This window comes from Crinia signifera, chromosome 3 (genome assembly GCF_055691185.1).
Source record: "Crinia signifera chromosome 3, ASM5569118v1, whole genome shotgun sequence".
Lineage (NCBI taxonomy): Eukaryota > Metazoa > Chordata > Amphibia > Anura > Myobatrachidae > Crinia > Crinia signifera.
In genome coordinates this window covers 95914833-95941484 of record NC_139219.1, presented here as the reverse complement: position 1 = coordinate 95941484, position 26652 = coordinate 95914833, and the positions used below count along the sequence as shown (strand labels likewise).

Sequence of the window (26652 nt, the reverse complement as noted above, 5' to 3'; positions counted from 1 at the left end):
ATAAAACAAGGCTTGTAGAAACGTTAAGTGCATTTGACAGAAAAATTCAGACAATGATGCTATACAATACGGTCTTCTTGTTTGATCCCTGGGAGCCTGACCCAGTGATGTAGCTTATAAAGTGTATATGTTGTAGTGCCACAATATTATGTTACAATGGACACTTTCATAAACAACATCTTGTACTATATCCATTTATTTAGTTATTGTGTCCTATCAAACAGTGTAGCTTTGAAAAGAAATGGGAATGGGTGATGTGCGGTTCTCACAGCCGGGTTATAAGGAGCTCACTGACAAAGCTCCATAAATTTGAAGCCCAGTTCAGGCTAATGTGTGTGCGTGTGTGTGTGTGTGTTCACTCTTGGATCACCACCACACCCTGCTGCAAGCCTCTCGTTTATGGGAACACCCTCACTTGTCCACTGGCTTTAAAATGCTAATAGTGTGATTTGTGTTTATCATTTCATCTATTATATAACAACAGAAATTGAAGTACAGTCTATAGATTTAATGCTTGTACTCGCATATAGTTAGCCATCATGGGGGGTGCCTATTCTCCAAAATATTCATTAGACTGATACTAATGTTACCCTGCAAACTAATGTTCCAAAGAGGGAACTCCACTATTTTTTCATTATTATTCCCCCGCCCCCTAAACTTGTGCAGTTCATTCACACAGCAAATGTCCATAAGGTCATTGATTTGTTTCATTGATGAACCGTTGCCAAGACCGACTATAGTACATCACTGGAGAAGTGTTGGAAGGTCTTTGTCTATCTATATATCCATCTAATGCATGTCAACCTATTTCATGTGTCGTCCTAATGCTTCTAGACCTAGTGAGTGCAGCCCGTTACAATATGATTGTTTGAAACCGTACTAGTGTATTTTGTAAAGCATAATGCATTGTTGCGTCCTTCGGTCTATGATCCAAAAGGGAAATCTCATGGCTCCTTATTTTATATTGCCTTATACAGTGCAGGTACCTAGGATCAGTATATGACATTGTTTGAATAAACCGGTAAACTGATACCCCTTTCAGACTGCAAAATGCAGATTCGCATCGGGACATTGAAACGGTTCAGTCCCGGTGCGACCCTGCATTTTGGTCTGTTCAGACCCCCTCAGCGAACCGGTAATATTACCAGTTCGCCGATGTCATCCGGGGGCTGGGAAGGAGGAAGCGCTTAGAGCTGGCACTGCTCCATGCACTGCCTCCTCCATTTGTGTGAACGGGAAAGGGCCACTCGACCTGATGATCCCGTTCACACCACAAAGCAACATGACAATGAACTGGTAAGAACCCTTCTTTTTTACTGGTTTGTGTTGCTACCGGTTTGCGGGACCCGGTAACCCCTTTCACATCTCACCTATTACCGGGTCAAACCAGGTAATTAAGTGCAATGTGAAAGGGGTATAAATGACCTGCATCTGTGGCCCACTGTCCCCTAAATTCCCCTAATCAGAGATACGAAGTCCGTGTGGGATAGTTTGCTGAAACCGTATGCGGTCCATGGGTCAGCAACGTTTAGGTCGACCACTAATGGTAGACATATACCCTAGGTCAACACAAGCTTAAGGTCAAAATGGACATAGTCAACATGAGGTGTTTTTTTAAAGGTGGATTTGCATACATTACTATCCAAGTGGGCATAGAGGGAGAATATAATAGTTTCCGGGGCGCAGCGAGGCACCGTGGCGGAAGCATGGCGAGTGCAGCGGTACACTTATATGGTGTCCATGTCGACATAGACACCAAAAAAAGTTAAAAACTTATCTCGACCTTATTCACATAGTCCATGTCCACCTTAAACTTGTGTTGACCTTCTATCAATGTCGACCTAGGGTATGTCAACCATTCTGAGGTGTCTACCTAGTGACTGTTGACCAAGACATTGTCTACCATTTATACCATAACTTGTGGAAACATAAGGGTGGCGCTCTTATATGTTGCTATTTTGAGTCTATACTCTGTGGCGCTGAATTAGGTACCTGCAGCACTGGTCACTTGTAGTTACTCCCCTAGTAACTGAACATAATTGCTATAGAAATGGTAAGTGACTTTGTGCGCTGACACCTTCCCAGTGAATAAGTGACCGTATTATATAAAGTGAGAATAAATGGCTGTAAATATAAAAATATTACTTCCCTTATCGCATATCTCTTGCCTCAAAAGAGGTTCTCCATTAATATAAAAGATGGGGACCTTTCAGTATGCTGGTTTCTTGATCTGTGCTAAGGAATTGTATTTTCTGAACAGCCAGATGACAAGAAGCATGCAAAAACATCCAATTAATGAGACTGAAGCGGTTACTCTCTTCACTCTAGCAACTGTCACGCATTGGGAGATGCTGCTTGCCCAGCACGTTATTCGGCGGACTATCACCAACCAGCATCTCCCAATGCGTGACAGTTGCTAGAGTGAAGAGAGTCGCTTCAGTCTCATTAATTGGATGTTTCTGCATGCTTCTTGTCATCTGGGAAGGTGTCGGTGCACAAAGTCACTTACCATTTCTATAGCAAATAAGGGTGGAGCGTCTTAAGAGAGCATCAAACCAATTATGGTAGTTTTAAGGTAAGTAGTAGTTATGTATTTATTTATTTACAGTTTCTTATATAGCGCAGCAGATTCCGTTGCGCTTTACAATAGTAGACCGTGATAAAACAAACTGGGTAACAACAGACAGACTTGGAGGTAGGAGGGCCCTGCTGCAAGCTTACAATCTATAGGGATATAGGAGGGAAACACAAGGGGGTGTGGTATGACACACCGACAGTCGGGATTTCGACAGTCATTTCTCCGACTTCGGAATCCCCACTGCACAGCGGGGAGAGCGCAATGAAGCCCCTTGCGGGCTAGCTGCGCTTGCCACACTGCACTCGCCACGCTGCGGGCACAGTGGCATGCTGCGCTCGCCACCTATTTTATTCTCCCTCTATGGGGGTCGTGGACCCCCACGAGGGAGCAGTCGGGATTCCGACGTCCGAGTAATGACTGTCGGAATCCCGACTGTCGGGGAGCCGTCCGGCACCCACACAAGGACAAGCCCCATAGTTCTGATTGGATGGACACTCTTGCCCAATCTATTGATGCTCTGAATATTCCTACGGTCTTTTGCAGTAGCTGAATGTATGTCTGCATTTGCTGGTAGCAGTATGGAGGCTGTTAGGGGCCTCATAAAAATCCCGTGAAGTGAGCTTCTATTTCATAAAAGTCAGTTAAAGATGAAAAGCCCTTGGTGTTCATTCTTTATCTTTTACTATGTACAATAAAATATAAAATCGTACCCGTCTGCATCTAGGATTATTATATTTAATTGTGCCCTTCCCAGTTGTGTTCCCACCCATGACACCTGCATAGTATACTAATATAGATTCCTTAAACACACACCTAGCCCAAATGTACAAAGCTAAATTTACCTATATGTGAGGATCCCAACCGTAATGATATTCTTCTGTTTTTGTTTTTTTCCTGCAATAAATGTATTTTAATTCCCTGTTGTAATTGTAGTAAGTGTTTCAGATTCTAAATAAACACATTGTACCTATGTAATGAATATCTTGCATCTATACCAACATGCTAAATAAAATATAACTGATGTGAGAACAGCCCAGCTAAATTGTTAATGCTAAATACTAATGGCACTATGTTTAAAATTCTTTGGTAAGTACAACAGAATCCATTGGTGTAAAACTTGTGACGGTCAGATGTCTTGATTATTGATCAATATAATACATTAGTAATTATTTTTAATCAGTTGAAACTGCTTCTATTGCGTATTTCTACCACATAAAAAGCAGTGGTTCTCAAACAAAGGTCTATATAATAAGCCTTGGTGCCACCAAAAATGTATTGAGATATCCTTCTATACAACCATCTGGCACCAGTGGCTATTGTGATCACCCCCACGCCAATGCCCGCAATCTTTGTGCACCCCATTATGGCACCCATGATAATCATGCCTTATGCCGGTACCTGCACACACCGTGTTCTGTACTGTTGGTGGAACACAACCGCTGCTACTGGGTGCTGATGCCTGGTGCATTGCCCATCTCTAGTAACAGCAAAAACTAATAACCCTAGCCTGCTGCTACATGCTGACAACTGGTGGCAGGTGGACGATGGCAGCGACCACACTGGTTACTCTCTTCTTGCTGCTTGTCACAAATGTTCTGACCAAAACCCCTGAACCCATTTCTGAAAGATGATGAGTTTTAATTACAGGAGAGAGCCATGTGTGAGGAATTAATTGACCAATAGGCCAGGCAGATGGTACTCTGTATTTACTGTTAATGTATTGGAAATACCTATTGAGATTTTATTTTGTATTTTTTTACTTGTAGATCACAAGGATCAAGCTGTGGAATGTTACAAGAAAGGTATTCAGGAGCTGGAGAAAGGAATTGCAGTGCCAGTGGTAGGACAAGGTAAAATTACAATTACATTGCCAGAGGATTTAGCAAGAAATTAAATTTTGGGTGAAGGGTATAAATTACCCTGATGGGATAACAAACACTTTTGTGTTATATCGCTCTGCCGTAAAAAGTGCAGAATTCGTTGGGCTAATTAATCCGGGTGAATTTTTTTAAATACCCCTTGTAATGTGGTCAGCATTTTCCTGTTACTTTCTTTACCTTTTACTTACTTCCCCTGTGGCTATCCAATTAAAATCCCATACACATTAGGCAAAATTGGTTAGTAAGGGTATTCTGTGCGTTATTGTTAACAGTATCTCATGTGTACACACCATGTTGTTAACGATGTGCACTCCTGCTCGTCATTAACAACCCTAGTCTGAACGATTTTGTCCTTGTTAATGACGGTCAAGCTGCTTCTACAGTATGACGATATTCCCCGCCATCGCTACCTAACATCATCGGCAAGTGAGTATGCACTTGCCGATGCCAGGTCCCTGCTGCCACCAATATCTTCATCGGTGCGGACTCGTTAAGTGTGTATGGAATTTAACTTTGATTTATGCTTTGGGTGCATGATGCACCTGAGGCCAATTTTCTGATAGGCAACCCACATATCTGAATTAACACCTGGGTCTGGGAAGTTATCCCTGATTTCATAGGTTATTGCTTGAAAAATGTCTCTAATTGGATAGCACGACAATAGTCACCTGTCATATATTGCGCAATCTGCTTTTATGTTTCAGGTTCAAATGCAAATAAGGGATTGCCATACTTGTCAGGGTATTTACAGGTCCTGTATTAGTGATGGTACACCATTTGATTGAATTTGTGTATTTGTACTTCTGGTACTACCCACTTAGCCACTACTTTTTTTATTTATTTTTTATATATGTTTTAAAATATGAGGGGTTATTTGTAATAAAAGTAGGTGGCGAAGTAATGAAACTTAAGAAAGTAGAATTGGCACAACAAGTTTCACTTGTTTTCTAAATGTTACTAGATTGTAATTAACAAACACTTCTGCTTGGGTGGCTGCATGTCACATATCACTTGGTCTGTAGTTCGAGCTTAAAGACTTTTGAATGAAAAATACAACTATCAGCATTGTGACCCTTTAATTGTCATTTTAAAAATATTTATCAAAGTCTGGAGATAAAGTACTAGGCAACAAGCTTATGCCTTACAGGCTGTGTTTAAAGAGCGGATGGTTGGTTCTTTATCTTGCACAATTTTATTTCTCCCAAGTACCTCCCTCTGGGAGATTTAAACAAGGCTTATTTGTGCATGAACTGTACTCTGCGCCTCCTTCCTGTCTTTGTTAACTTTAGTACTCTACTGACGGAGTCTCTGTTTGCAGGTGAACAATATGACCGAGCACGACGCCTACAAACAAAAATGGCAACAAATTTGCTGATGGCAAAGGATCGATTACAGTTACTAGGTACTGTTTGCACTTATGTGTTATGGATAGACTGAGCCAAAATAATTTTTTAAATGTTTGTGGCAAATAAGACATTTCAGATCACTAACTCATGACATCTGCCTACTAAATAAGATTTATCATTCCAGAAGGGGCAGCTAATAGTAATAAAACCACTTTGTGGAGCCTGCACCCACTTCAGGTGTTGTAGGCTTTGTACTCACTAGCATTTGTTTCCTTTTTACAAAAGTTGAATACATTTAAATGGATAGTATATGAAAACCACAGATTATGCTCATTGATCCAATTTAACAATTCTCTAAAAGTTTTCATGGCAGCCTTCACAATGTATTTGTTATTTCTAGGTGGCTAAAATGTGTATACAATGAAGTGCCTCTAGTGCAGACATGTCCAAACTATGTCCTAACTCTCCAGCTTTTGTGAAACTGCAAGTCCCATCATGCCTTGCCACAATTTTGCTATTAGGGAATGCTAAAACTGTTTCAAGGCATGTTGGGATGTGTGGTTTCACAATGGCTGGAGGGCCACAGTTTGGACATGTCTGCCCTAGTGTCTTCAACTGGCTTCCCCGAAGTTTTCTAAAAAAGTTCAAATATAAAACACATGACACAGTATGGGCGGGTAACCATGGAGTATTTTATCAAATAAAACATATTACTGGTGCATATAATCTGTTGTTTCCTTGCTTTGATCCACCATGGCAGCCCTCACGATGGGATGTACCCACGTAATACAATAAGGTGGGCTATAATATTAAAATCTCACTTATGCTATTGGCTGTGTGCTGACCATGTTCCCCATACTGAGTGTCAGTAGTGGATAATAATGTAACTGATGATGGACAGAATGTATAGCTATGTATAGGAGAGAAAAAGCTCCATTATGTATTGTCCAACTAGAACCCGGTTATCCTGCTGGATGTAGAAGAGCACTAATGCACTGTAAGAACTGCCAAACACTAAAACAATAATTGCAACGAATGGCTCAAACACTTTCTATTTATCATTTACATTACATTATTTGTACTACTTCTTGCTCTATTGCCGTGCTTCTGACGGGTGACCGTGCAAGGAAAAATGTGCCATCCTATTAATAAGAATGCATTGTAAATGCTGTGACGTGCTCTTGCTTGAACAAGTTGGCCTCCTGTTCTGTAGGCGCTTGTTTAAGCAAGCATACTTTGAACATATTGTAAATACATGTCAAAGTCATACATAAATACACATGTATTGGCATTCCTTCAGTTTTTACATGAATGAAATGCATTAAAATAGCCAATCATATGTGTACAGAAGATCTTCTCGCATAGTTTGTATGTGTCTGTGTAGAAAAGCTTTAAAAAATGATATAGCATTGCTTATATCCGCTCCTAATAATGAACAGGCCTTACTTATGTATGGTCAGTGTACAGTAACTAGTAGGTAACCATGCCTTTTTAATTGTCAATCATCAGTGTATTTACAATTCACATCGTCCTCCCTATACAAATAATCCTTTCAGCAGGCATAATGATACAGATGTATTTTGAGCAACTTTGAAGAATTTAGCATATATCACTCATACCCCTTTTAGACATACTACCTGGGATTTTGTCCAGGTTTACCTGGGATTTTCAACCCAGTTTACTCCTGGGATTTTAGTAACAGACCCCCTTTCACACTACACCTCAAATCCGGGAAAAACCCGGGTATACCCCTTTCACACATAAGCCAGGCTTTCAAGCATTTCAGTGTTTCATCATTAAAATGGGACACGCCCGGCAGCAAAAAAAAGCAACATCACATGTTTAAAACTTAAAAACCCGGGTAAACCCATTCAGACATAAACCGGGTATTATACCCAGGAGTTAAATACCGGGAAAAACCCTGGTCAATTGCAGGTGCTCAGTATCCGGGAGTGAAATCCCGGGTATACCCTTTCAGACATACGCTAGTCCCGGGTTTGGGCGCGTTCATGTGAAAAAACCCGGGATTTTCGCGTATGCCTGAAAGGGGTATCAGAAGGGCCCTTCTGGGCGATACCTTTTTACAAAAAAGTCTAGTGTGTACACTCCATATCGTTAACGATGCGCTCTCCCACACATCGTTCATGACCATACAGCCAATGACCGGCATGTTCAGCCGATGCTGGTGACATCACTGAACGATATCACTTTCAGTGAATGCAGTCACTATTTTGGTCGACATGCCTTGAGTCGACCACTGAAGGTTGACAGGGCTTAGGTCAAGGGTTAGAAGGTCGACACAAGCATAAGGTCATCAATGGCAAGGTCGACATGAGTTTATCGCGTTTTTGTTTGAGCTGACAGTCGGTATTTCACTCCCTACCATCCACTATGGCGTGGTGGGAGATTAAGATATTGTGCCGAGTGCCTCAGAGGCACAGTACCCAAAGCATGGCGAGCGTAGAAAGCTCTGCGTGGGGATGCAGTACACTTAGACCGTGTCCATGTTGACATTCGGGACAAAAAAAGTTAAACACTCAAAAACACCCAAAACCCTTTTGACTGTTCAGAGGAAAACACTGCAGATATTGCTAATAGAGCATATCGCTTGGGGCTTGAGGCTTGAGGCCTACTTATTTGAGTTCTGGCGCCTGTTCAGTCCTAAATTTATTTTATTTTGTGACTGCCCAAATTTACAGCTCATAGTCTGATAATTCTATGGCATGGGACATAAAATTGATTAAACATGAAAGACTTCCTTTATAATTTCAAATATCTAAGCATTTCGCGAGCATAAAAACAAAAATATCAGATCTATAAAGCACATACAATTGAACTGAAATGTTGCTTGAGGCATGTGCTTAGTACTTTACCAAATGTAACTGGCATGATCATATAATATCTTTGATTCGCAGCTTTGATACTGTATGAATGCTTTGCTTTTGCTTCTAAATAACACATTGCTGTAAACGGAATTGGTCACAAGTTTTTTTTTCTTCCTCTTAGCCTATTTACATTAATCATGAATATAACTCTAGCAGGCTACTAATATTACTATGTTATAAAAGACAAATTCAGTAAAAAATCATTCTTCTATTGCTAATGACCAATTCCTTTTACTGTGGCTGCATGTATTACTTAAGGCACCCTGTTAACATTCCACATTTTGATACATACATGGACACATTGTAGTTTTACTAACGGTTGCAGAAATTATCCTGATCTCTTAAATCCGTGTTCATTTATGGATCTAACAGGATGAGGTGCAAATCTGTACCAAGCACAGTTTAAATTTATAACCTTGACTCCAAATTAAGTAATTAAAAAAATATATAAGTGAAACAATTGCAAACAATGAATGTATTAATATGACGGTAAATCACAAAAAAGAATGTATAAAAAAAAAAAAGACCTGTTATGTTGCTTTTTGTGTATCTGTGACGTATGAACCGAATTTCCTCTGTGTTGTTTATAAGCTACAAGTACACGTATTCTGTCTAGAAAATAAGTAACTTGTTTAACTGTGTAGTTTACTGTTAAGTAAAAAGAAGGAATCGGTGTAGTGATATGTAAAAGTTGGATCAATTGAATATAATAAAAAAAAAAACATACAATGGTTTATTTAAACTCCTATCTATATACATACTAAATGATATATAAAATGCACTCAATAAAATTTATCATCACATCGAAATGGACACACGTGTGTGTATGTATGTGTGTGTGTGTGTGTGTGTGTGTGTGTGTGTGTGTGTGTGTATATATGTATATATATATATATATATATGTATATATGTATGTATGTATATACAATGTTGCAGATATTTTATTCAGGCTTGTTGATGGTGTTGTCTGTGTCCCAGAGTACTGCAGTGGGTGGGGATTGGGTTTATCTGGTCCCTCTGTATTTATCCTGCATTGAACCAGCTCAAGATCCTGTCTTTCAGTGTCCCAATAGATTCTGAAGGAGTTATAACTATAGTCACATGTTTGAACCTTTTTCTTTGTGTTTTTAAATTTGTCCACCGAGTGATAATGCAAACAATTAACTTGTTATTTTAGAGGTGTTGTCTACACTAAGGGGGACACCTCTCTCATTTTTGAGCACACCCAGTAGAGTTGAAAGCAAAATCAAACAGGGTTTTCCCGCCCGTTATGACCCACAATGTGCACACCCACTGAATGTTCTCAACCATAAATTGGATTAAAAATTACTTTTCAAATCTAAATTTGAAGCTATAGATTTCAAATATGCTTTATAAAACATTATATGCTGTTGCCATTCCACTTTGTTATTCAAGTGCATTGTCCATTCTCTTTGGCTCCTTGCTGCTTATTACAAAATATTTAACACGCTTGTACTTTCTTGTTTTTATTTTGTCTTTGCTTTTGCTCTAATCTGTGCTGGGTTTAGAACACAAGATCGGGCTACTGTGATGCTTTGGTCCATAGTACTGCATGACTTCCTGACCACCATGGTATTCTGTATCCATTTCACATGATTCCTTTTTGGAATTATTGCTAATGATGGCTGGTCCTAAAATCCTCTACAAAGCTAAGTTAGCGACATTGCATTCCATATGGAGTCTCCAAGCATCTGGTTTCTCTACAACCAAAATCCTGTTTCGGGAATGGGCATAGTCTAGAATTGTTGATAAAAAGTGTTGTAGTTGTCCGTGTACAAGTTCTGTTCTTGCCACAGCTCTATAGAATGCAGGAATATTTGCACTCTTTATTTTCTCTTTATCAGATTTTAAAGCATTAAGGAAACCTAGACCTCCTTTACAAGAAAAATCTGTTTTCAAGTGTTGCGTGGAACTTAGAACAATAGAACAATGTGTGCAGTGGGGAGAAGGGGCATTTGAGATTATTTTAGTGACTTGCACCTGTCCTTCACTTTAAGAGAATGTGCAATATTTTTTTTCTCCCTGGTTAGTTATGATGACCATAGCAATATGGCCAATGGGGTAGATGCCACAGATTGTGGACACAGACAATTAAATATTGTTCCACATTCCAGAATGCAGTTTAGACAACTAAATTTATAAAAATACAAATATACTCCTATAGAGAAATATCCGGCTACTGCATCTTTCCCAAAATGTATTGATCCACTAGAAATTGCAAGGAGATCCTTACTTTATAGGTTTTGGGAAAAGTCCTGAAAAGGTATTGATTATAACTGCCAATATGACCCAGCCATGGTTTATGTTCTTTGAACAAGTTTTTAAATATTGTGTGTAACTCAAGTAGGGTGCAAACATAATACCCTCCTGGTTTGGAGTATCAGAGCAAGTCTGTCTGAGTATATATGCTTAGACTTCTGCTAACATTTATACTGGTTTTCCACTGAAAACCCAGGTTTGACCAGATTTACTCTGCACCTTGATCCCAGGTTAATCTCTGGCCATCCCATTTTTATACCGATCCACAGTCTGCCCTGCAGGCCACTCAAACACTCTCATGAGGCGGACCACTGCATACACAGCCAGTTGGCTTTTTTTTTAAAGGATAACCGGGGTCGGATAACCTGTGTTGCACTGTTTAAACTACACCCTTACTCTGGTTTGACCCAGGTAGCTTCCAGGGCCGGATTCCGTGGTCACGCGACCAGAGTTATTTGTCAAGTACCCTTTTACACTGAGCCATGTCCTGGGTAGACTCGGCAAAAGACCAAGGTATTGGCTCATTTTCATGCTGCAAGCATGTCAAGCAGGTGAAAAACAAAGGTGAAGTCATTTCATCACCACATCCACTAATGAAAAAAGAATTGGAGGTTGACATGCAAATGGTCGACCCAATTTTTATTTATTTTTTTAAGTTTTTGGAGTGTAATTTTGTATGCTTCATTGTTATCCCAATTAGTGTTCCATGATGTCATACTTTAGGCAAGGTGGCTTGCTCCGCTGCACTCGCAAAAGGTTCTTATGGATAGTAAATTAAGCAAAGTAAAAAAACAAAAAACCTACATCTTAATAACCATTTGCACCTGTTGACTGTCTTAGTAGACACTGTCTATCCAGTGTCTGGAACACAATATTTAAATGTATGGATTTAACATTTCATATATAAAGAACAAGCCTTTATACATCTGTAGCTATTGCCAATATTCTCCTGAAACATTAGATGATTAGATCATATGTCTAGCAGATATATTTGATCTGCACAGAAAGAAAACCATCTGCTTGTCTGCTGATAAACTGATGGTCCTGATTTGGCTTACTGGTATTCAGATACGATCTTGACAAAAAACGTAATTCACTTGTATCATGATACTTAATTGAAATAACTTACTGGGTGCAGTATCTTGTCGGTGAGACAACCTAATTGTCTAATTGCCAATTTAAATATCCCTGTCAACAGGAGTCAAACTGGCCTTTTTTCTGGTTATTGAACTGCATTGCTACTTTGGGAACACTTACTTGTCCCTGATATAGTATTTAAAGCATCAGCAGTAGATATCAAAACTGAATTAACTAAACCTTTCCGATTGGTAAAGCACATCACTCAGCTCTCTTGGGTGCCCAGATGAGGTTTTTGGCAGGATGACAACATTCTGGGTGACGTGAAAACACTCACTGCTGCTGCTGTCACTAGGTCACTGTCGGATAAATATAAAAAAAATTTTGCCGTAGAATATGGGGTGCCAGATTTGTCTTAACTTGGCCAATTTAATCGATAAAAAGACACAAATTGCATTAACTCTAAACATGGACTCTTGAACTTATTCTGCATCTTGTAGTATGATGGATTATATGCAAGCCTTGCTCCCTTGTGTTACTAACATGATTGTGTGCGCTTTTGCATGTGCTATATTTTTATTTTAAGATACATTTTCTTATGTTGCATGTTTGTAGAAGGTTTTATTAAATGTTATATATTTAAACGTAACACACTAAATAATATATTTCATGCTATGCAAATGGTCAGTGCTAAAATGCCGAACTATAGTACATTAAAAATTACACTTGTCTGTTTTTTTTTATATTTGTGTTTTTCTATTGCCGATTTAGGGAATAAAATAAACATAAAGGAGATCTAGTAATACAATATGACAAATTTTACTAGTCATTGTTTTTTGATTTTTATTGTAATGTCTTGCCATCTCACCTCCATAGTCTTTGAGCATAGTCCTTGTATGATCTGTCATATGTCTCTGATTTTTCCCAAAAAACAGACAAACCTACCGAGGTAATAAAGGGTGTACTCCTGAAACACTAATGTTGGCACACAGACCACAACCAGCTGCAAAATCATTTTTCAGTACAATACTATCTAAATCTATCCGTTTACCTGTGCAGATATATTGCATATAGAATTATTCAGAATTCAATTTTGCTTTCTTAAGCATGTGGTTAATCCATTTTTGCTTTGCACATGATCCGGCTTTGAAATCCATTCTTTGAATAGCTACCAATATTTTAGTTCATAAGTATTTGACCCCTATTTAGCATTTTGCCTGCTTTTCAATATAAATGTATGGACAACATCCATATGAACTATATTTACTCTTGTAATGAAGAACAGGCGTACTGATACATGCTTGTCCAATCACTTTTTCTGCACTAAAAACAAAAATGCAACTATTTATCACCAGATTAGATGATTATAAATTTACAAAAAGAGACAGGTTCAATAGTTTATAAAAAAGCTTAATGCCTTTGAGCACATGCAAGCAGTAAATGTACAAAAGTCCAGCATTTTGTACAATAATTTAGGTGTTAAATGAAACTGAAAAATGACACTTTTATATATGCTCTGTAAACCTTGGTCTATATACCTGTACTACCAATAATCATTTTAAACAGTATATCTCTATCAATTACATTTTTGATCATTTAAAATATCCTATGCAGAACAACTTGCATAGGATACTGCCTATCTGAATACTTTATATTTTCTATGCTATCTGAATAGGAGCAAAAAGTGTGTATATTAAACAGAAACTAAACTAATCTGCCTCTTCCAACTATTTTACATTTTAATGTTCTCAAATGTAATGTCCCAGTTTCCAACAAAAAATGGCCCCCATTTCTTTTAATACCCCACTCACACCAGAAGCAAATTACTGTGTTAAAGCTTGTCAACCCGGGGCTTAAATTTAGGAGTCGCCAACCCTGCTCTTGACCAGGGTTGGCGACCCGGAATTTATGACCCGGGTTGACCCTTTCACACAGCTTTAACCCAGTAATTTGCTTCTGGTGTGAATTCGGGTCAGACTGCACCTGACAAAATGACTCGGCACTCAAACATGCCGGGTAATTGCTGGGTCGGCGCTATGAAAGGGGTATAATGTAACCTGTGTGTTCTTTTAAATGGAAATCAGTCTGGCAGTACTTTGTCTGTTTTTTGATCATCTCTTAGGATTTTTTTTTTTCCTTTTAGTTCATTTTATTTTCTCCCCTTTTCCTCTGTGTGCATAGCAAAGCTGCAAGCAGATATGCAAGGTCAGAACGCGCAAATGGAGTTGTGTAGTGACAGGTCTAACCTACCTTGCCGCAATGGACATCTGAAGCCAGGTGGGTTTAGTTTTACTAGTGACATGTTTTATTTGTAAATGTTTTTAGGTAGAATATCCTTTCATTCATATCTGAGCTGTAACAATACAACCTGTAGTTGTTTTTAAAAGATTAAACAAGCATCTAATTTAGTTATGAACGTGGTAATAATGATGAGGCGGCCTTATGTCTGAGACCAAATAATCTCAAGGATTCACTGCTACGTCCAGTTGAACGCATGTTACTCCAGGAGCTTGGATTAAGAGGGCAGGAGAGATATATGGGACACTAGTTGGAGGGCAGTATTCAATGAGGATAATTCGCCCTGTTTCACAGCGAATTTGTGCTATTTTCGCGTTGGAAGGTGATTTTTTTGGGGTCAGAAAGTGAATCGCCCAATTCAACGTGCACTTCTCGTCGTCTTTCTAAGTGATTTTCGCTGCGTGTCGCCGTGTAGCAAATCGCCATCTTTTCATGGTGAAGTGGAAAGTGAACTTTTAAAATAAAGTTGTTGTTGTTTTACGTTTGGTGTAAAAAAATCAGGAATTTTATTCTGAGAAGGGGCATGCTATTTTTATTCATGTGCTTATAGCACATGAATATATATTTAATTTAAAAATATATATACAGGTTGAGTATCCCGTATCCAAAATGCTCGGGACCAGGAGAATTTTGGATAACGGATTATTCCGTATTTCGGAATATTTTAATATTTCAATGATGTATTTTGAAGTATCTTGCATTTATGCTGTATAAACACATAATATACACACAAATATATTTTATTACCACATAAAATACACACAAATATATTTTAATTGTTCAAAAAACAAGGTTTCAAAACGTGAAACAAAATGTGTGTACTATCTCAGCACTGAATTTGAATGCCAAGCAATCATTGTCTTGCACATATATAGTGCCAGTTACATATCATGTCCCCAGTGATGCTGTTACAAATGTCCCCAGTGAGTTTTTAGCAAAAAAAAATTTTTTTTTCACTTTCTGGAATGTCCGTATTTCGGAATAATTCGGATAACGGATATTCGGATACGGGATACTCGACCTGTATATATTTTTTTACACATAGCAGCCAGCAGGGGGCCAGGAGCCGAGAGCCGCTCATTAGATATTCATATATCGCGGTCAGGGGCTGCGAGCCCCTGCCTCATTGAATACTGTGTCAGCGAGGGCTCCAGCCCTCCGGAACACGGCGAATGTGCAGCGAATCCTAAACGGGATTCGCTGCACATCGCGATTAGGGACATTGAATACTGCCCGGAGAGCGAGAGATGGCTGCTGTGTACTATGCGCAGCATGGCTCCAGTACTTTTGTGGGTAAGTCGGTTGGTGTGCATTGGTTGACAATGGAGAATACATATTGCTGCAGGAGCTTTAATGTGTGGGGCTGAAGAAAAAGGCATCTGATATTTGCTTATTCTCTTAGACTGAGCAAAACTAAATGAAGTACCACCGACAATCATGTGGAATTTTTCTTCATTTTGTTATTGGACAACTGCCCTCTGCAAATGCTGGTTGTGCATTGACCAACCATATCTGGTGTTGCACCATTGTTGGGCGCATATACAGATATTGGCTGGAGTACATTTGATTTAATATGGTGAGACTTTTTTTTATTTTGGTCTATGCACTAACATGATGATGATGATGATGATGATGATGATGATGATGATGATAAAAGTATTATGTATATCACTCCCTCTCTAATAGGACTTAAGGTGCAGAAAGTATGAATAGAATACATTCTAGCACACGATACCTGTTAATTTTCTATGTATATACCATACACTTATTTACTCTCACGATAGATTAAACTATATACTGTATTGCATTATATTACCACATAAAAAAGAACACCCATAAAAGAATCCCTGCTGCCTTCCAAAATCCTGGTATTTCCCCAGATATCGAAAACAAAGATTGGATTTGGGGATCCCTTCCCCAGTGCTGAACTGTCATGGATACGTTCAATGCCCAACTTATTTTGTAACGCCTAATTGGTAATAGTAATAAGTGGGTGGTGCTCCCTAGGGTCAAATCAATAACTGAAGTCAGGTAGAGAAAGAAGACTCTTTGCTAGGGGCACTCTATTTAAGTATGAATAAAATCTCACTTTACATCCGCTATTTTACTCAAATATTGATGGAGAGTGAAAGTAAAAATTTGTTAAGCAGTCTCGCAGGAACCAATAAAAAAGCCTGTTTGAACCCCATCAATGATGGGTTTTGTAGGGACTGGTAAAAATCTGGGCGGTGACAAAGTATTAATATTAGAGCAGGGAAAACCTGCTAGATACCTTGTTCTATTTTATTTGCCACTTGCATGGCTTAAGGGACCCCCTTATATTGTCACAATAATAGGTGATGAAAGAAACACTTCAATGGTAGTGGTAAACACTTGGATTTATAAGGCAATCTCCTATCTGTTATCTAGATAAAGTTACTCTGAAATAATCCATTTGTGATGCAGCATAATAACAATTATGTATCTCTATTGCAACGCCAGTATGTTCCACAGCCCCCATTTGTCACATGTATAACCTATTGAAACACTAGTAAGCCCGCTTGAAGCAAATTCTTCGAAAGCTAGTCTGCCTCTATGTTTGTGCATGTGTGTGAGAGGAAGATGTAGTTTCAGTCGCTGCCAACAGATGGCCGTGTTTCTGAGACACACAAGCGGACACTAGACACATATATATTGAGAAAGTAAAATACACGCCATTTCCGATGTGGATGGTCTCCTGGTGGCTTCTGTTTTCGTCACTTCTTCCCCACTGCTGGCTTACTTTGTGTTGTAATGCGCTCCCGTCGATTTCCAGTCGATGTTGTGATTGTATGCGCCGTGATACCGGCCTGGCGTTATGCACCTTGTTTTTATGCTACAGATGAGTTGCCTTTTCTAATAATCACATAGGGTATATAAAGTGTTTTGGTGGCATTAGTCATTTGCCCATGATGAAGGGGTGTTGGTGTCGGTGACTGTTCTATATGGTTGGAGAGATGGATTACTGTACTCCTGTGGGATAAGTGCCTCATGTTTGCCTTACATGGAACCATGCTCTCGCCATTTTTGCTGCTGCACTTTGTCTTTATCTAAAAAAAAAAGGTACTCTTTACTTAGTACGGCGCCCGTCGCGGGCATCGCGGGTACATTTATGTATGGCCGCGACGCGACCGACGCGATGCCCGCGATTTCCCATTGAAATCAATGTAAAACATGAAAATCGTGTCGGTCGCGTCGCGGCCGGCCATAAACGTACCCGCGATGCCCGCGACGCGATGCTCCCGATTTCCCATAGGAAGCAATGTTAAAAGCCGCGATGGACCCGATTTTAGTGTTAAATGCCTCAATCCACCCGATTTGGCCATAGGAATCAATGTTAAATGGGCCACAGAGCCCATTAACCCTTAAATGTCCCCCCAAATTTTTAACGCCACCCCACGATCCACGCCAACCCGAAGCGTGGCGAGCGCAGCGAGCCCGCGAGGGGCGGCGGTACGCGTCCTCCGACCTTTTCATGCCCTACTATCCACGTCGGCGTGGTGTGAGAATAGAATAGTGTGGCGAGCGCAGCGAGCCACCGAGCCCGAAGCGTGGCGAGCGCAGCGAGGGGACGCGGATACCTTCACAGTTATACGCGTCCCCTCGCGGGCTTCACAGGTGTCCGTGGCGACCCGGACACCTGTGAAGCCCGCGAGGGGACGCGTCTACCTGTGAAGGTATCCGCGTCCCCTCGCGGGGCTCGCTGCGCTCGCCACGCTTCGGGCTCGGTGGCTCGCTGCGCTCGCCACACTATTCTATTCTCACACCACGCCGACGTGGATAGTAGGGCATGAAAAGGTCGGAGGACGCGTACCGCCGCCCCTCGCCGGCTCGCTGCGCTCGCCACGCTTCGGGTTGGCGTGGATCGTGGGGTGGCGTCAAAAATTGGGGGGGACATTTAAGGGTTAATTGGGCCTAATTCAGGGTTAATATGGCCAAATCGGGTCAATTGAGCCATTTAACAGTGAAATCGCGGTCAATCAGCTTTTTTAACATTGTTCCCTATGGGAAAATCGCGGTCATCGCGGGCATCGCGACCATCCAATTTTACCCGCGATGCCCGCGATTACCGCGATCACCGCGATTTTTACCCGCGATGACCACGATTTTGATCGTTGGCGCCCTTCTAGGTAAAGAGTACCAAAAAAAATTGTCATATGAGAGGATATTGCTAACTGATGATAGATAGATAGATAGATAGATAGATAGATAGATATATCTATATATCAATTGACAGGCACATAAATTATCGGAATTGCTGTGTAGATCTTTATCGTGTGCATATTCAGTGCATTTCCCCAGATCTACCTCAGGCTTTATTATATGTCTGAGGCTGATCATCTGATACTGAAAAAAACACACAAGCATTGTGCTCTGGAGTGTGTTTTGTAGAGACCCGCGCCGATGTCTGCTGCTAGGGCAGGATCTGCTGCAATTTAAGGGTACATGCAATGGCTGTACTACAGTACAAAGAGTAGCACCATATGCCACTGAGTCTTTCATGTACAACAATCAAATGACTCTTCATTGGAGTGGCATATTTGTTGTGTATTACCTTTTTGCATGCTAACCATTACTCCCATATGTAATATAGAAGTAATATATTTGAATTAGAGTAGCCTGCAGTTGCTTGTGGCGAAATAAACCAAGGAAATCCTCTCTATATATATTTTTTCTTGCACCTCGAGGCAAAGGAACGTGTTCTACAATTTATATAGGTGGATTATTTGTCATCTCTGAGTTGGGCTACATTTTAAGGTATAGTAATAAGGTGTGTCTAATGAGCAGCCTAAGAATACATTTTATTGGAACCTCTCTGTTTAATGGAGTTGGCCCATAGTGTAATTATATAGCCAATTTCTTAAACCCCTTCGTTGTTGCTGGAATCTCTGGAGCATGATTAAGTGTATGCAGCGCCAATATTTAAGAAAAGCCCGCTTCTGTGCAGCATAGCATCTGATTGTGAAGGACGCATTTGTAGGAAACCAGCCTCCCCCACACACTCCCCAAGTAACTGCTACACTACCGCTAAGCCTACGTATGCCTCCCCCAGGAATAATGTTCTTCATTTGGAGTTTGGATTTTTCCACTAATCCTCTCATCCCAAATTGGTGGAGTTAGGCTATCATTTTGCTTGGACAATATACTTCTCTTGCTCATAATCATTAATAATTTGGTCCAGCTACCACTGACTGAATCTGATCTCCTTGTCTTTCAGTCATAAGTGCACATGGGGTACGTGCAGATAAGGCGATAGGAGGGTAATTTCCACAGGTGTATTTCTCAGTTCTCCCTTTTTGGTTTTCCCAGTTTTTCCTCTCACTCTAATAATGTCGCCACGACAAAGCTTTTTATTGACGCTATAAAATCTTCTGCGGATTTCTAAAATTTGGAGTTGTCCATGACCTGCAGCTTTGTGCCTTCCCTGCTTAGATCGTAGAAGATCAATCAGCTTGGCTCCAGAAATTCACTTGGCATGGATTCTGCCTGCCACACTGACCACATCTTTCTGTATGAATTCGGTCTGAGACCGGTCCATATGGATCTTGTAGGGATAAGAGTCATTATTTGTACCTTTCAGCTGCTGGATTGCTTTTGTCTGGATCTTGTAATATTGGTGGGTGTGTCTAGGCTTTCCTCATTGATAACGTGCGCCTCCGTACTTGCAACTTTCTCATGCTGCTCCTTTGGATTCTCTTCTTTTTCTGCTGCCTTTTGCTCAACTTTCAGTCCCTATCAGCTGCAGCTTACATATCAACCCTGTATACTATTTTACACTGCTGTTTTTTGCCGCCCTTGCTAAAAAAAAAAAAAGTATATAGATAGATAGGAAAAGTGCATTTAGGCTAGGCCCCAAGGTTTTAAGCAGGGACACTAGGTTCTGTGGCTACACATAGAACATGTGTAATTTATGGGTCTCCTGGTTTAAAGGGATAGTATAGCAAGTCAAATTTAGGTTTTATGCTTGTGGTCATCTTTTTATTTTATTTCTTTTGCATGTTCTGTTTATCAGTATGTAAACATGCTAAACTTTATGGTTTCATCAATATTACAGAAAAATAGCTTGAAGCTATAGAAATGTGTTATAACTTGTTAGTCTCTGTGCTTTCACTGGGTTGCTTCATTTATGTTGTAAAAAGACTATACATAGGAAAAAAAAAAATCCCTATATCAGTGCATAATGTCTCCTCAATTGGTTGGATAGCAAACGTAGAAAAAAATGGCGTTATGGTTTTCAATTATTTTTTCCCCCCAAAGTTAATGGTGATCCGGGGTGGATTGACCAATAGTCTAACAGGGAGAATTCTGGGTAGGCCAACGTACCTGTGTATGCAGCCTGTAAGCCGAAGATGTGGCTTGCCATGAGTTGTGTTCTATGTCCCCCTTCTGTCTCCTTTGCCGGTTCACAGAGCAGAGTACTTGACATTGCTAATACTCCTCTAAGACAGATGTCTACCGTATCTATATCCATTGAGACCTCTATTAAAGGGACATGAGTTGGTGCTGTAACAATTTGTGCTGTGTTTCTGGGCTCCTCTGGTAGATGGGATATTTTTTATATTTGGGAAATTATGGTAATGAGTTGTTTTTCTGCTTGATGGAAATTTTGGAATCTGTGTTCCATCTCCCGGGGTGGGGTGGGGTTGGGGTAGTATTTGTGGGGTACAAATGTGTAGGTCTGTGGTTTGTCATAGCAGCTTAAAGGTCTGTGGGCCACTTAACTGTCAAGCATATTGACACAAACGACTTCCACGCAGATGTAGTGATGTCTATCTTTGTGTTTGTTCCGCCTACATTTCATTTGGTGCCGCTCATGTGAATTCCCTTCTACAGCTTTTTCCTGGGACACTTTTTGTTCCCAGTCCTCCCCTGTTAGTGAGGTTACCTAAGTAACAAATTGGCTTGAAGTTTCCAAAAGAATGAATGAGAAAAGACAGACTAGGATCTTTTTCTGCTTTCAAATTCTACGTTTCTATGTATGTTACTCTAGTTTCCTCTAATATGAAAAGTCTGTACTTTTTCAGTTTAAGTTGTTCCTTACATCTGTGTTTTTATGGTTCTTTATGTTGTGTATTTTTATGAAAATCGTAATTATAGGAGAATATTGTGACTGGTACTGTAAGTTGCAATAATTTTTCATGGGTTTTGTTTCATGTGCTCTCTTCCCACTGTACCGTAGCATTATAAAAAAAATGGTACTTATGTTAGTGTGGCGCCCACTAAGCTATTTGCTTAGTTTTCCGTGTCCCCTCGCGGGGCTCACTTCGCTCGCCACACTTCAGGCTCGGTGGCTCTCTGCGCTCGACACACTATATAAAATCAACTTCATGCTGACATGGATAGTGGGGGTATGAGCGTACTAACTATAGTGGGCGCCCAACTTACATATAAGTACCGAACAATCTCCTTCCTCGTGAGATTCTGGTTAGTCTGAAAATAAAAAATGCCTTTAAAGAATATTGGCTCTACTATGTTAATACAATAAGTTGGTTTATCCTACATCTTGACATCCAAAGAATTCCTATTGGTAGATTAGATTTCCACTTAACGTTCATAGGCTGTTTAATCCCAGAATAATGAACTTCCATCCAGATGAGGCCTACATTCACAATGTGCACTGTTCTACAGGGCTAGTATCGTAGCTGCGTGTGTGTTATGGACATAGATTTACCGAAGAACTGTTGTGTAGAATAGTAGTAGAAGATTTTTACAGCAAGCTGGAATATTTGCGATCTACAGTAGCATCTGTGGTATGTAAAGTGACTTTTCTTTACTTTTCTTCTTCTTTTAGAAAAGGGTGCAGTTCCAAAAAAGAAAGACCCAGCCTCCATCACCAGCCATTCTCTACCTCGAGCAAAGGTTCTTCACAAAGCTGTATCCTCAGGTGTTTCAAATCAACCTAGGATACCAAATTGCACGCCTCCAACCTCTTCTCATCGGCAGCCTGGTTCCCAGACCTCTGCGAACAGGGTATGTGAGGGCAGAACTTGTACATGGAATATGTCTCATTTTAGCAGTATGCTTCACTTTTTCACTGCTGTTAGGGGGCCTCCGTATCAGGACAGCTGTGGTCATTTATGAGGCCTGGAATACAAAAAGAGCCTTCATAGTACCGTAGTTGTATAATTTAAATTGAAATAGGATGGATACTAGCAAAACCAATACGTAAATGGCTGAGTAGATCGTACTTCGTCTTTCATACCATGGGAATTTCCTTCCAGCAACTGATGTCACTTTTTACAAATGTGATAATTCCGAGTCTAAGCCCAAAGTTTGGAAAGAGCAGGGTTGAGGACCCGGGACTTTGTCCCGAGTTGTATCCATTCACACATACCACATTCCAGAAATCCAGAAAACTTTCTTTTTATGTAAGTGTGAAAGGGGTATTACACGCTGCTATAAATGTATTCAGTAAGAATAGAGAACCATCTACTTTTCCACTGTCAAATAGTCAGTAATGGTCTTCTTATACAAAACAGTTGAGTATGAATGATATAATACATTACAAGTATCCTTTACTCCTTTAAATTCTTTACCTGTATTATAAATGTATACAAGTACCTTTCCATGATTGACAGGCTGCTTGCTTTGTCAATCGCAGTTTTCTAGAAATCATGGGTGCATCTGCTCTGTTTTCTGGGTGTGCATACGTCAGTGGTTGTTTCCTTGGACACAGCTCTACTGGCTCTGGCAGGGTGATTTCAGAGTGGGCATCCTGAATAACCTTAGACTAACTCAAATGTCCAATGTTTAGGCATGTGATTCAATGCTGAAGCTTTGGATGCATCTGCAGATCACATAGGCTGGAAGATGTCTCCTGAGGAAGCTTTTGCATAATTTTTCACTGCTGCTGTGTAACATCAGCAGGTGGTCATACTGGGTACATTACCAATATTGGGTGTGGCCGGAACCCGTGATTCCCATATCCATGTGTCAACAGGCAGCAATTCCTTGGTGTTCCATAAGAAATGAGAGTTTATAAATGGTGTTCATATTATGTCAGTCTAAAAATAAAAACCCTGTAAGTAGCCAGTGTCATGAGAGAAGGCCCCCAATTCCAATATCCATTAAATCATGGGTCTTCAAACTGTGGCCCTCCAGATGTTGTAGAACTACATATCCCAGCATGCCCTGACCGTTTTCGCATGCTCTTATAGGAAAAAAATGTGGCAATGCATGTTGGAACATGTAGTTTCACAACATATGGAGGGCCACAGTTTGAAGACCCATGCATTAAATAATGGGACCAATGCTAAAGGAGAGAGACGATTGGTTTACATATGGTTGCTTAGCTACCACTCGGCCACAAATTGAATAGCAATTAGTATGCAGGCAGTGATACAAACTGCTTCCAGATACAGACACTGTTTTATATAATAAATAGAGACCAAGAACATGCATTTCATGAGCAGGGTGAACAAGTCACATCCAGGCAAAACCAGCTTCCGTTTACAGTAAGGTGGTATTACAGTCATGCTTTTTTATTATAAGGTAGTGCAACAGCATTTCAGTACAATACATAAAAAGCACTACAGCCTCAACCAAACCACCAAAATGGAAATCCAAGCTAACTTTACCAAATTTCTTTTAAAAACATTCACCTTCACCTAAACCCTGTTTAAAATTCATTCCTACCTCCACCCTTCCAATGATCATGGAATTACCCTTCTCTTCTATTAGCACCTGATCCCTAACCTCTTCAGGACCTCTTTTGCACCAAACATATCCAACCATACTCCTCCATCCCTATACACACTCCTCTTTTCCCAAAAATACAAAGACATTGACCAAGCATACCTCCTCCTTTTCCCCCACATTCACCCCACATCCTCTTCAGTCTTTAACACTCACTGCTACCCACCAGATTAAACATTACATTTCTACCCTTCCCACACCTCCATCCTTTTCCAAAAGACACTGGTATCAGTCTGTGCACGGGCTGGACTATCGAATCACTCCTGGTATTTGTATCTGCAAATACTGCTTTAATGCTATCTCTGGTTGCTGTGTCTGAGCAGATAGAGACCAACATGTTAATATTTTTGCACTGTTTCATATAAAATTTTGGGTACTCTTTACCTAGAAGGGCGCCCATCGTGGGCATCGCATGTACATCGCATGCCATTATAATGGCATGCGACCGATGCGATGCCCGCAATTTTACATAGAAATACATGTTAAAATGTAAATCGCGTCGGTCGCATCGCATGCGACCAAAAAATCGCATGCGATGCGACCGACGCGATTACCGCGATTTCCCATAGGGAACAATGTTAAATGTCCCAATTGACCCGATTTTCCATAGGGAACAATGTTAAATGGCCCACAGAGGCCAAATAGGCACCCTGAAGTGTGAAATGGCCCCCCCAATTGTTAACGCCACCCCACGATCAACGTCAACCCGAAGCATGGCGAGCGCAGCGGTACGCGTCCTACGACCTTTTCATACCCCCACTATCCATGTCGGCGTGGAGTTGAGAATAGAAAGTGTGGCGAGCCACCGAGGCCGAAGCGTGGCGAGCGGACGTAGATACCTTCACAGGTATCCGCGTCCCCTCGCGGGCTTCACAGGTGTCTGCGTCCCCTCACGGGGCTCGGTGGCTCGCTGCGCTCGCCACACTTTCTATTCTCAACTCCACGCCGACGTGGATAGTGGGGGTATGAAAAGGTCGTAGGACGCGTACCGCCGCCCCTCGCGGGCTCGCTGCACTCGCCATGCTTCGGGTTCACGTTGATCGTGGGGTGGCGTTAACAATTGGGGGGGCCATTTCACACTTCAGGGTGCCTATTTGGCCTCTGTGGGCCATTTAACATTGTTCCCTATGGAAAATCGGGTTAATTGGGACATTTAACATTGTTCCCTATGGGAAATCGCGGTAATCGCGTCGGTCGCATCGAATGCGATTTTTTGGTCGCATGCGATGCGACCGACGCGATTTTTTACCTTGCGATGCCCAAGATCAAAATCGTGGGCGCCCTTCTAGGTAAAGAGTACCAAATTTTGTATATCTCTTGGCAAACAAAAAAACAACGGGTAAGAAGCGCTTACCCACTCACTAGGCAGCAAGTGGGTTTGAATTAAGCCCCAGCTGTCACCTGTTTTGATAAATCGGAGAGTAATCAGGTAGTGTTTACTCACTACTTTGCTCTTCAGCTTGTTGTGTGCTGTGCTGATTGGCCAGTGGAATGACCCTCAGCTGATTGCATGTTGCTGAATATCGTTCAGAGTAAATAGCTGACTGACATCTCATTCTGTTGGTCAGGATTATTGGGCAAGGATACACCTTTCTCTTTTTTTTTTTTCTGTTGCGAGGCTACAAACTTTTACAGGTGTTTGTTATTTTTCGCACTCTGCCTATTAGTTTGTGTAGTACATTGTATATGTACATTATTTATATGTTAGACCACTTATTCTTCCATTTGTGGTCTCTCAGTTTAGTGCCCGTTCCCCCACACCCCACTTAAGGTGCAATGTCGTAAACTACTTCCCTTGAACACCTAGACAAACAATCTAGTGCAGGGGTGGCCAAACCAGTCCTCAAGATCTACCATTGGTCCATGTTTTCCAAATCACCTAACTGGTGCGGGTTCTGGATGACGCTTCGACAGTCAGGATCCCGACTGCCGGGGCTCTGACAGGGAGTATCCTGACTCACAGGGGCTATTCTCCCTTGTGGGGATCCATGACCCCCATAGACGGAGAATAGAACCTGTGGCAAGTGCAGCAAGCCACCGGGCCTGCAAGGGGCTTTTTTGCGCTCACCCCCCTGTCGGAGCACCAGCAGTCGGGATCCCAACGTCAGGATACTGACTGTTGGGATCCCCACTGCCGGAGCCCCATACCACACCCTCTTCTGCACAGCTATAGTCATTACTAACTGTCTTAATTTCAAAACTTCTGTATTTATTCTACTATAGATCCACAGGTTGCCTGAAAAGCATGAACTGTTAGTAGATCTTAAGGACTGGTTTGGCCACCCCTGATCTAGTGCATACACACAGTGCAGTCTAGCAGAAGATATAGGCCAGTATTCAATGCTCCCAATTCACGTTTTTTCGGCGAATCGGGCTGTTTTCACTCCTTACGGTGAATTTTTTTTCACTGAAAATATGATTCACCCTATTCAATGTTCACTGTTCGCCGAAAGCGAACAGTGAATGCCAGACAGTTCTCCGTTTCATGGTCGCTGCAATTCGCTGGTGTATTTCAATAGGGTTTTCACTGAGATTCGCCGAGAGTGTATTCAATGCTCAAATGGAGAACTGCTTTCTCCATTGATTTTCGCCAT

The 26652-nt window shown here is 40.9% G+C and overlaps 1 protein-coding gene across 2 annotated transcripts in view; it reads left to right on the top strand.

Annotated features, from left to right (window-relative positions):
• The window catches only part of SPAST (spastin), a 64129-nt gene that overhangs the window by 5532 nt on the left and 31945 nt on the right, over nt 1-26652 (top strand). The window contains exons 2-5 of one of the 2 annotated variants that reach the window (XM_083176231.1): nt 4345-4428; nt 5777-5860; nt 14228-14323; nt 22155-22333. In XM_083176231.1, coding sequence (XP_083032357.1) covers nt 4345-4428; nt 5777-5860; nt 14228-14323; nt 22155-22333 — 443 coding nt within the window. The remainder of the gene's footprint in view (nt 1-4344; nt 4429-5776; nt 5861-14227; nt 14324-22154; nt 22334-26652) is intronic. The other variant, XM_083176232.1, reaches the window with a different exon arrangement.